This window comes from Acanthochromis polyacanthus, chromosome 14 (assembly GCF_021347895.1).
Source record: "Acanthochromis polyacanthus isolate Apoly-LR-REF ecotype Palm Island chromosome 14, KAUST_Apoly_ChrSc, whole genome shotgun sequence".
NCBI lineage: Eukaryota > Metazoa > Chordata > Actinopteri > Pomacentridae > Acanthochromis > Acanthochromis polyacanthus.
Genome location: NC_067126.1, coordinates 72,475 through 85,367, shown reverse-complemented (window position 1 = coordinate 85,367; position 12,893 = coordinate 72,475). Strand labels below are relative to the sequence as shown.

Genomic DNA, 12,893 nt, shown 5'->3' with positions numbered 1-12,893 from the left:
GGACCAAAAGCATTTCCATGTGTTTTTCCTTCATTGGAGATTCATCTACCTGAATATTTATTTTATTTGTGCACCTTTCAATCAATATGTAAAGATATAATAGTTTTATAGGTAAGTATATTGAAGAGGTACTGTGCAAGAAGAACATTTAACCTACCATCCTTCAAGTTTTTTTCTTCCTTCAAGCAAAGAAAAGGTAAGGTAATTTGCAGCACTTTAATTTAATATTCTAAAACCTCAATGTATAAATGCTAACAATTTAAAAATGACTTTTTTGTCCATTTACCATATAAACATGTGGCACTGCCATCGTACTACTTTAATATTTATGTCTAAATGTGTAGGTAGCATTAATATTCTGATAGAACTCACAACAAAAAAACTGAGAAGTTTACTATTATGAAAATGCAGATACTATAATTCTTCTGCCTCATAGTTAATGTTGCACCTTTTATCTAAATATTTACAGTGACAAGGTTTCAAAGTATTGTTGATAGTGTAACTACTGAGCTATTTTCTGTTGGACATGCCTGGTATGCAGCAACACATGAGCATTTCTGAAACTTATATCACACTATTAATGCATATTTATTTGTTTCCTGTTAATCAGGTTAGGGAGTTATTGCCACTAACAAAATTACAAAATTTGAAATGATGACCATGTCTAATAGGTTTTTTTTCTGCATTTTCAAGGAATCCCGTCGGATGAGTTCATTCGAAAACCTTGCCTCTAACCCTGGCGTTACGGACGTTGGAGAACCTGTTTTTAACACCACAAAAAAGATTGCAAATGGATGCAATGCTGCTGAAATTTTCCCAGGATTCTTCCAGAGCAACAAAGTTGCAGTGAAAAGAGTTGCAAAGCATATTTCTCAAAATGAGAATAAAATGGCACATGTCCTATGTTCAGAAACATTCAAAGCAGAACATCTTTTACAACCAATTGCAGTGTTGGAAGATAATTACTTTGCTTATTTTGTCTCCCCTCTCTGCAAATACAGTCTGGCGGAGGTAATTGAAAACAAGAACTTTCCTGACAGAGAAAGTTTGACTGAGGCTCAAAGACTGGGGATCTGCCAGGAGCTACTGCAAGGACGACAAGAACTCCATTCACGCGGGATTTTGCACAGAGACCTGAAGCCCGAAAACATTTTGTTTGGTAAAAAAAAGAATAAATCGTTTAGCCATAGCCATAAACTATCTGGTAGAATGTATTTATTATCCAATTTTTCATTATACATCATAGAAAAGACGTTATTTTGTGGATATTGTATTAAGAGGTACATGTCTAAGGATCATTTTCAATATTTTACAGATATCAGCAACAAATTGTTTATCGCAGATTTTGGAGCAAGCAGGAAACTGGATTTGGCACAATCAGCTTTGCAGTCTCAAATGGCTGGATCTTTGTCTTGGTCAAGTTATGAAGATGTTTGAGGCATGCAATACAAATACAAGAAAGAGTCAGATATCCAGGTAAGTTCAGGATGGAAATGTCGCTTCAATGGCCATGATGACTGCTATGAGTTTACATGTCTTTAAAATATGTGAAATGTGGAGCTGAAAATGAATAAACTAGGTCTGCTGTATGGTGAATTGTATCACATGTCAGTATTCAAATCAGTTTACATAAACTCAACTGTATATTATAAGTAATATTTTAATCATTGTAATGTTTATATATACATACTCAAAAAATATAAACGCAACACTTTTGTTTTTGCTCCCATTTTTTATGAGATGAACTCAAAGATCTAAAACTTTTTCCACAAACACAATATCATCATTTCTCTCAAATATTGTTCACAAATCTGTCTAAGTCTGTGATAGTTAGCACTTCTCCTTTGCTGAGATAATCCATCCCACCTCACAGGTGTGCCATATCAAGATGCTGATTAGACACCATGATTAGTGCACAGGTGTGCCTTAGACTGCCCACAATAAAAGGCCACTCTGAAAGGTGCAGTTTTATCACACAGCACAATGCCACAGATGTGGCAAGATTTGAGGGAGCGTGCAATTGGCATGCTGACAGCAGGAATGTCAACCAGAGCTGTTGCTCGTGTGTTGAATGTTCATTTCTCTACCATAAGCTGTCTCCAAAGGCGTTTCAGAGAATTTGGCAGGACATCCAACTAGCCTCACAACCGCAGACCACGTGTAACCACACCAGCCCAGGACCTCCACATCCAGCATGTTCACTTCCAAGATGGTCTGAGACCAGTCACTCGGACAGCTGCTGAAACAATCGGTTTGCATAACCAAAGAATTTGTGCACAAACTGTCAGAAACCGTCTCAGGGAAGCTCATCTGCAAGCTTGTCATCCTCATCGGGGTCTCCACCTGACTCCAGTTCGTCGTCGTAACCGACTTGAGTGGGCAAATGCTCACATTCGATGGCGTCTGGCACGTTGGAGAGGTGTTCTCTTCATGGATGAATCCCGGTTTACACTCTTCAGGGCAGATGGCAGACAGCGTGTGTGGTGTCGTGTGGGTGAGCGGTTTTCTGATGTCAACAATTTTGTCCATGTGTGTATACAGTGCCTTGCGAAAGTATTTGGCCCCCTTGAACTTTTCAACCTTTCGCCACATTTCAGGCTTCAAACATAAAGATATAAAATTTTAATTTTTTGCCAAGAATCAACAACAATTGGGACACAATCGTGAAGTGGAATGAAATTTATTGGATATTTTATACTTTTTTTAACAAATAAAAAACTGAAAAGTGGGGTGTGCAATATTATTCGGCCCCTTTACTTTCAGTGCAGCAAACTCACTCCAGAAGTTCAGTGAGGATCTCTGAATGATCCAGTGTTGTCCTAAATGACTGGTGATGATAAATAGAATCCACCTGTGTGTAATCAAGTCTCCGTATAAATGCACCTGCTCTGTGATAGTCTCAGGGTTCTGTTTAAAGTGCAGAGAGCATCATGAAGACCAAGGAACACACCAGGCAGGTCCGAGATACTGTTGTGGAGAAGTTTAAAGCCGGATTTTGATACAAAAAGATTTCCCAAGCTTTAAACATCTCAAGGAGCACTGTGCAAGCAATCATATTGAAATGGAAGGAGTATCAGACCACTGCAAATCTACCAAGACCCGGCCGTCCCTCTAAACTTTCACCTGGAACAAGGAGAAGACTGATCAGAGATGCAGCCAAGAGGCCCATGATCACTCTGGATGAACTGCAGAGATCTACAGCTGAGGTGGGAGAGTCTGTCCATAGGACAACAATCAGTCGTACACTGCACAAATCTGGCCTTTATGGAAGAGTGGCAAGAAGAAAGCCATTTCTCAAAGATATCCATAAAAAGTCTCGTTTGAAGTTTGCCACAAGCCACCTGGGAGACTAACCAAACATGTGGAAGAAGGTGCTCTGGTCAGATGAAACCAAAATGGAACTTTTTGGCCACAATGCAAAACGATATGTTTGGCGTAAAAGCAACACAGCTCATCACCCTGAACACACCATCCCCACTGTCAAACATGGTGGTGGCAGCCTCATGGTTTGGGCCTGCTTTTCTTCAGCAGGGACAGGGAAGATGGTTAAAACTGATGGGAAGATGAATGGAGCCAAATGCAGGACCATTCTGGAAGAAAACCTGTTGGAGTCTGCAAAAGACCTGAGACTGGGACGGAGATTTATCTTCCAACAGGACAATGATCCAAAACATAAAGCCAAATCTACAATGGAATGGCTCACAAATAAACGTATCCAGGTGTTAGAATGGCCAAGTCAAAGTCCAGACCTGAATCCAATCGAGAATCTGTGGGCAGAGCTGAAGACTGCTGTTCACAAACGCTCTCCAGCCAACCTCACTGAGCTCGAGCTGTTTTGCAAGGAAGAATGGGCAAGAATTTCAGTCTCTCGATGTGCAAAACTGATAGAGACATACCCCAAGCGACTTGCAGCTGTAATTGCAGCAAAAGGTGGCGCTACAAAGTATTAATGCAAGGGGGCCGAATAATATTGCACGCCCCACTTTTCAGGTTTTTATTCGTTAAAAAAGTTTAAAATATCCAATAAATTTCGTTCCACTTCACGATTGTGTCCCACTTGTTGTTGATTCTTGACAAAAAATTAAAATTTTATATCTTTATGTTTGAAGCCTGAAATGTGGCGAAAGGTTGAAAAGTTCAAGGGGGCCGAATACTTTCACAAGGCACTGTATATATATATATATATATATATAATTGCAATCTGTGCAATATGGAAGGGTGATTATGACTGGACATTGATTCAAATGAATCTCCTGTATTGCAGACAACAGGGTGCCTGGTGCATTACATACTGACAGATGGAGAGCACCCCTATCAAGCAACTACACCCTACTCCAACGATCCACTGGCGTTATTTCAAAATCTCAGAGCGGGCACCTTTACTCTTCAGTGCGAGGAAAGGCATCAAGGTATCATTGGCAGAATGCTGTGTAAATCGACAGAAGCATGCCCTACCATTGAAGAATGCCTTCAAGCCATCACAAGTATGTGCCCAGACAGACAGTTCTGACTTTGTCACTTCACCAGTTAAACATATCATTAAAACAATATATGCATACACTATAGCTAATATTGCAAGATTGTATGCATAGGGCAAATGTAATCCTTAATTGATTGAATATGGTAAATGTCTGTTATGTGTTCACAGGTTTCACACACCAAGCTGATCACAATGGAGTCACAAACAACAGTAATAACAATGGAAATAAAGTAAGCATTTAATTATCTATTTCAACATTTTGTAGAAGTTATAAACATTATCATAAAATTTATAACATAATTTAATATGTTGATTTTGCATTGTTATTTTTACAGGACCAAACCCACATAGCCAATTGCTCTCCTCAAGCATCAAATGAGATTGACACTCAACACAGTGCCAACAGTGATCAGCCAGGGAGTGTCTGCAATGTAGTGATGGATTCCTCTTCTCACATTGAAGATGATACAGTGGGTATGGAAAGTATTCAGACCCCTTGAAATTTTTCACTCTCTGTGTCATTGCAGCCATTTGCCAAAATCAAAAAAGTTCATTTTATTTCTCATTAATGTACACTCAGCACCCCAGCTTGACAGAAAAAAACAGAAGTTTAGAAATTTTTGCAAATTTATTAAAAAAGAAAAAGTGAAATATCACATGGTCATAAGTATTCAGACCCTGTGCTCAGTATTGAGTAGAAGCACCCTTTTCAGCTAGTACAGCCATGAGTCTTCTTGGGAATGACGCAACAAGTTTTTCACACCTGGATTTGGGGATCCTCTGCCATTCTTCCTTGCAGATCCTCTCCACTTCTGTCAGGTTGGATGGTGAACATTGGTGGACAGCCATTTTGAGGTCTCTCCAGAGATGCTCAATTGTGTTTAGGTCAGGGCTCTGGCTGGGCCAGTCAAGAATGGTCACAGAGTTGTTCTGAAGCCACTCCTTTGTCATTGTAGCTGTGTGCTTCGGGTCATTGTCCTGTTGAAAGGTGACCCTTTGGCCCAGTCTGAGGTCCTGAGCACTCTGGAAGAGGTTTTCCTCCAGGATATCTCTGTACTTGGCCGCATTCATCCTTCCTTCAATTGCAACCAGTCGTCCTGTCCCTGCAGCTGAAAAACACTCCCACAACATGATGCTCCCACCACCACGTTTCACTGTAGGGATTGTATTGGGCAGGTGATGAGCAGTGCCTGGTTTTCTCCACACATACTGCTTAGAATTAACACCAAAAGGTTCAATCTTGGTCTCATCAGACCAGAGAATCTTATTTCTCATAGTCTGGGAGTCCTTCATGTGTTTTTTGGCAAACTCTATGCGGGCTTTCATGTGTCTTGCACTGAGGAGAGGCTTCCGTCGGGCCACTCTGCCATAAAGCCCCGACTGGTGGAGGGCTGCAGTGATAGTTGACTTTGTGGAACTTTCTCCTATCTCCCGACTGCATCTCTGGAGCTCAGCCACAGTGATCTTTGGGTTCTTCTTTATCTCTCTCACCAAGGCTCTTCTCCCACAATTGCTCAGTTTGGCTGGATGGCCAGGTCTAGGAAGAGTTGTGGTCGTCCCAAAGTTCTTCCATTTGAGGATTATGGAGGCCACTGTGCTCTTAGGAACCTTGAGTGCTGCAGAAATTCTTTTGTAACCTTGGCCAGATCTGTGCCTTGCCACAATTCTGTCTCTGAGCTCCTTGGGCAGTTCCTTTGACCTCGTGATTCTCATTTGCTCTGACATGCATTGTGAGGTGTAAGGTCTTATATAGACAGCTGTGTGCCTTTCCTAATCAAGCCCAATCAGTTTAATTAAACACAGCTGGACTCCAATAAAGAAGCAGAACCATCTCGAGGAGGATCAGAAGAAATGGACAGCATGTGAGTTAAATATGAATGTCGCTGCAAAGGGTCTGAATACTTCTGACCATGTCATATTTCAGTTTTTCTTTTTTAATAAATTTGCAAAAATTTCTACATTTCTAATTTTTTTTCTGTCAAGATGGCATGCTGAGTGTACATTAATGAGAAATAAAATGAGCTTTTTTGATTTTGGCAAATGGCTGCAATGACAGAGAGTGAAAAATTTCAAGGGGTCTGAATACTTTCCGTACCAACTGTATATCTGTCATTGAAATGATAATTGTGGATTAATTTCTTTTTGGCCAGGGCTGACAAATATTGATTCTAACTGTGCTAAAACTGTAACAAAAATGTTGTGAGAGAATTTATAGCATTCATTTCATTTTCTTATTCTTTTTTTTCTGTATTTCAGGAAATAGAACCACAGATCTCCCTTTCCCTTGATATGTCAGAAGAAGAAGAGGATATTGATGATGAACCGGCAGAAGTAGATGATGAAGTAGCCAAGAAAGTCATCACAAAAAAAGCAGTTAAGACTGGGATGAAAACGGATGAAAATGTCCTTGAATGCAGTTTGAAGGGTGTCAAAGTGAAAATGTCCTCAAACACCCCACACAAACGTGTCTATTACAAGAAAAATTATTGCCTCTATTGTGAGAAGCCTTTCGGAAAAGTTACAAGACACCTGATGCGAAAACATCAAGATGAAGTTGACATTGCAAAGGCACTTGCACACAAGCAAGGATCCACGATGCGCAGTTTTCTTCTGAGCAAAATAAGGAACAAGGGAAAGTACATACATAACTGTTCAGTCAAATCCGCACGTCAAGGACAAATGGTACCAAAAAGACAAACAACCTACTTGTTGTCAGCAACAGACTTTCTGCCATGCTATTTTTGTTTGGTTATGTACATCAGAACAGATCTCTGGAGGCATCAAAGGCGTTGCAAATTGAGACCAGACGGGCCAGTGAAACGAAAAGTTCAGACATATTGCTCCTTCCTCTTGCCAATGGACCATCCCGTTTCCGATGGACTTAAAAAAATTCTGGAGGACATGACATATGATGCTGTTACACGACGGGTGAAATCCAACCAACTGATTCTGTCATTGGGTGAGAGGATGTTCCTGAAAAATGGAGAAGTTGGATGCCATCGAGCAGATATGAGAAATAAAATGCGAGAACTTACCAGACTTGTTCTGGTGGCAAGAGATCTTGACAAAGACACTGTTTTCCTGAAGGACTTGATTACCCCGGCTAAATTTAACACTGTGCTTGCGGCAGTGAAAAAGATGACAGGATTTGACCACCTAACAAACAGATTTGCAGTTCCCTCAACTGCACTAAAACTACGCCATTCCCCGATGAAGGTCTGATATATTTTGTAGGGAGAGGCTCTGCGACTAGAGGATGACATCTTAAAGGCACAAGCAGAACATTTCAGCAAATTAATTCAACTGGAATGGACAACCCACGTGCCATCAAATGCATTAAAAACGTTGTACCAGAGGAAATGGAACAAGCCACAAGTACTGCCTCTTGCCAAGGACATAAAGAAGCTCCAGGACCACTTGAAAACTGCTGTGGAGGTCAGCAGAAAGTCCCTCCTGGAGTGTCCATCATCAAACGCATGGAATAATCTTTCTCAAGCAACTTTGACACAGCTGATCCTCTTCAACTGGCATCGTGAAGGAGAGGTTTCCAGGATGGAGGTCGAAACATACCGACACAGAAACAAACACATTATGCAAGATGAAATTCTGCAGAGCCTCACAGCCTTTGAAAAAAAATTGTGTGAAAACCTCACCAGGATAGAAGTGCGTGGGAAAAGAGGACGCAAAGTACCAATACTCCTTTCAACAGATGCAAAAGAATCCATAGATCTTCTGATCAACACTAGAGACAATGTTGGGGTTTCTCCAAGCAACCCCTACATTTTTGCCTGTCCTGTCAAAGAGTCTGTGGAGCCTATTCGTGGATGTGACACTTTAAGGCGATATGCACAAAGCTGTGGGGCTAAGCATCCAGAAAATATCCCCTCCACTACACTAAGAAAGCATGTGGCTACAGTTTCACAGCTTTTAAACTTAGAAGATAATGAACTGGACCAGCTGGCAACATTCAAGGGACACAACATTAATGTGCATAGGAAATTTTACAAAATGCCTGAAGCAACTCTGCAAGTGACAAAAGCAGAATTCTGTTTGCCATCCAAAATGGAATGGGCAAATTCAAAGGATAATCCCTGGAGGACATTATCCCAAACATTGACTGTAAGTAAAATATTCTTTCATACAAGTTTTCGAACTTAATTTTCATGTTTTGTAAAGCACAAAACAATGCAAATAGATTAATTTTAAAAATTAAGAATGTGTTTTTTCTTTGATTTTGTTGCCGTTGAAGATGGCTCCAGTGACTCAGAAACAGAAAATTTTCACTCTAAAGACCAGTCTGCCCCTACAGATGAGGATGGTAAGTTTTTGCATGGGATGCAGTATTTTAGTATAGTATTTAGCTTTCATTCATTCAATTTATTTAAATAATTGCATTTTATTTGTTTCTACCCAAGTGGTTTCAGGAAACTTGGATGCGGAGGATTCAGAAGAAAGGGCTACTCTTTCAAGAAGGACTGACCTCTCGGAAAAGCCTGTTGAAGACACAGAGAAATTGCCATACGATCCAAAAAGTATGTTTACAGTACAAGAATATTACTTATTAATATCATGACATTTATTTTTTAAGAACTGATTGTGGTCTCACAACTAAAATGTGTTTTCAGTTGTGTAAAATTTAATATCCACTTACTTTCTTAAGTTATTTAGAGGGAAACCCTAAAGGCCCTGGTCCCAAAGAGAGAGGGATATCATTGAACAGCATTTTAAGAGATTCCTGAAGGAAATGAAGATCCCTAGCAAACTAGACTGTGAGAAATGCTTACATGAAAACAATATTCTAAAGGATAATGACAGAGACTGGAAAGCTGTGAAATATTTTGTTCACAACTGAATCACTTCTATGAAAAAAAAACATTTGAGTCAGGGGTATTAAGACAATAAATACTGAGAGCTCGCATTGTGGATGATCAATGTTCAATGTCATTCTGGGAGCTCGCATATGGAGTATCAATGTAGAGTGTTAATACTGAGAGTCCAGTAAAATGGAGCTTTCAGTGTTAGACTCATAACATTGGTAGTCCATGTAAATGGAGCATCAGTGTCATTGTTTAAATTACCGCTAACTCTTCATTGTTTGTATTGTGCCTTGCTCGTCATTGTATTATGTCTTGCTTTTCATTGTTTTATTGCCTGTTGCAATTTTTTATTATGCTCTTCTTGATTATTATTTAATTTTTATTGTTAATAACGACCTCTTGCTTTATAAAAAATATTTTCATTGTCTGTAGCTCTTTTCATGGTTTTTAAATGTGTCTCCCTATTTATCTATCTATCACTTTTAATATTTCTATAATTTGTGTGTTATCGTTGTGGTCACTCATCACTGAGGGTGGAAAGTCTGCACTACCGCGGGGGGGGGGGGGGGGGGGCTCTTTTAATGAGCTTATGAGTTTTTTTATGTCATAAACTGTCTGAACAGTTTATTATGTAAAAAACCATTACCGTCGTTAGGAGTCCAGCAAAAGCAAGTGACAAACCCTCAGTTTAGGAGTGTGTGTGTGGACTCAACATCACTTTAAATAAACATTGACTTGATTTCACGGAACATCCTGTATTGTGCTTTTTACTGTTTTACATTCGTGATTGTAGGCAGGTGTTATGTGATAGCTATTGGTATTACAAGCAAAGTTGGGTAGAATACAAAACATTAGCAAAATGTAATGCTTTTCTTTTTCCTTAAAACATGCTTGTTCCATCTGCTTCTAAATAGCATTTAATTAGATAAAGTTTGAAAATGGTTGAAATATACTCTGAAGTTGAACCTTAGTATATTATGACAAAAATATTAAATCCAGTTATGCTTGAAGATACTGATTCTGTAAGTAACCCATCAAATATACCATCTCATCTCAAACTATATTGAAATTTACATTTTTGATTTCCCTCAAAGAACACTTCAGACTTATGCCAATCAGTCATGTTGTATTTACAACTGAATTTTTTTAAAAACTAATGGAAAGGTTATAAAAACACCATCTTAGGACTTTGTAATATCCAGGATTATTGAACTGAATGTGACTCATCTCTGAGTTGAATCGGTGATCAGGCATATATCCTCTTCTTACACACACATGCAGGAGTGTGAACATCGCTCCATGCTAACTAAGAGGGAGCCCATGTCGTTCTGTGCCATCAAAGAGGGGACTCTTATCATTCTGTACCATCCAACAGTGGACCTTCTTTTCCTTCTTCATTTAATTATTACAGAAATTTTCAAAAGGTTTTTATGCATTATTTATTTTTTTAATACTTATTGTGTATTGTAAAAAAAATAATTAATTTGCTGTCAGTATCCCCATTTGATTATTTCCATCTATACTTAGCTGTGGCGAGTGCCACATACTAAGATGAAAACACCGCAGCAGTTTCTACCAATGATGCGATGCTACATGTAAGCTCTGTACCTTTACAACACTCAAGGTTGCACATTAGCAGAAAGTTAGGTTCAAGCTTTCTGTTCAGTCATGTTAAATTTTGTGTTTGTTAGTTATTATAATCTATTAAATGTAAAGCAGAAAAGTAATGATAGTAATGATATAACATTCATTTGTGATACCCTTAGGTTACTATTTTTACATTTCAAAAACTCATTTCATACTCATCCATTCTGGAGTGTGCATGCCATGCCATGCCATGAAATGCCATGCTATCCAAGTTGGGCATCTGTGGTTAACTTTTTCTTCCACCATGCATCAACACACATTCTTCTATTTACAGACAGAGGACAGAAGTACATTGTAAAAATTTGTTAAAACCAGCAGTGAGTGATGCTATATTCAAGCTTTGCACATTCATGGCACACATTTGCGTTTGTCTTCTTAGAAGAATTTTTATCACACCAGTCGAATGATAGCAGTTAAAAGTCTTACATTCTTTAAAGCTTTGATTTTTTAAATTAAAATTTCCATTCTTTTTTTTTAATCGGTGTCCATTGCAGAGTGTGAACATCGCTCCATGCTATCTAAGTGGGACCCATGTCATTCTGTGCCATCAAACAGGGGACTTTTATCATTTTAAAAAGTAGTAGTTTCCATCAAAAACATCAACACACATTCTCAAATGTACTGATTGAGGAAACAAGCATATGGTCAAATGAAGTTAAATTTTCTTCTTGTGAAAAATTATCCGGGTGTTTTAGGACTGAAAAAATGTAGATGTTTTATAAAAGTCTAACATCTGTATTTTAGTGGTTAATTTAAAATCTAAAGAAATTATCACAAGCCTGGCAATTTTATGGTCAATATTGTTCTGGTTTTCTTTTACTACTTTTTTCTTAAATTGTCTTTTTTGTTGTGATAGTCCTTTATTTTAGTATAAATTAAAGTTTAAAGCTAGTTAAGACTTCCATAAAATTTTAAATTTCCTTACAAAACAGAATCAAATCATGTCTAATGAGCCTGGTTCCTTCAGTAAGTAGTGTCTCCTCTTAATCCCTCAGAGCCTCCCTGCAGCAGCAAGCCATTCATACAGCAGACGAGTGTGTGAACGACGTGTGTGAATGGGTCGTTGACATACCTGTTCCTGTCTACAGGGGTGCTGCCGAGTGCGCATATTTACACATACCTACCTCCTGGGCCCCACTTGGCAAAAATTATAAAACTTCACCAGAAGGTTTTAGACATGATTTTAGCATGATCTAAAGCATGACCAAGAGGGGTCCGGAAAATGGGCCACTGTTGGTAATGAGGGCCACACTTGGTGAATGTGTAACGACGCCTGGGCCACACTTAGATAGTAGCACGAGTACACACACACACACACACACACACACACACACACACACACACACACACACACACACACACACACACACACACACACACACACACACACAAGAATAGAGATGAGAAAGAGCTAGATGCAAACACATGCCAGAGTTCCCAAGTGAGGCAGACTTATGAAGGTAAAAGCACGTACATGAGCTTAAGCACGCCCATTCATTTGCAAACACCCACAATGACATACACAATGACACACACACATACACACAGACTCATCTAAAATCTATTAAACTTCCTCCACGGTGCCCCCACCCCCCCACCCTCCTAAGAACTCACCCATGGGCTCAGAGTACCACCTCCTTGTTCAATCCTGCTCGTCTGAATAATATCTGCTGTGATGAATGGCGCCATAACTCTGATATCCACAATCAATCTCTGCTTTAAAGACACATCCATCTTCTGTAATGCTGAATTGGGGGTGTGTATGTGTGTGTCGATGGAGGAGGGGGTGAGGGGTGGGCAGAGGGGAGACAGGGGTAGAGAGGAGGTGGTGGGGTGCTTGCCTGACCTCCTCGGGGAGGAGGAAGGGGGCTCAAGAGGTGCTGATGGGAGGCAAAGAAGGGGGTGGCACTGAGTGATGTCTGTCAGCTCACATCTGGCTGCAAAAATAA

The 12,893-nt window shown here is 39.5% G+C and overlaps 1 protein-coding gene across 1 annotated transcript; it reads left to right on the top strand.

Moving 5' to 3' along the window:
- Positions 1-825: 825 nt before the first annotated feature.
- Positions 826-8,742, top strand: LOC127537238 (uncharacterized). The gene is made up of 7 exons (XM_051959370.1): positions 826-1,159; positions 1,316-1,476; positions 4,265-4,484; positions 4,649-4,710; positions 4,816-4,950; positions 6,737-7,233; positions 8,730-8,742. The coding sequence occupies exons 2-7, from the start codon at positions 1,441-1,443 to the stop codon at positions 8,740-8,742; spliced, it is 963 nt and encodes a 320-aa protein (XP_051815330.1). The 5' UTR covers positions 826-1,159; positions 1,316-1,440.
- The last annotated feature ends 4,151 nt before the right edge of the window (positions 8,743-12,893 follow it).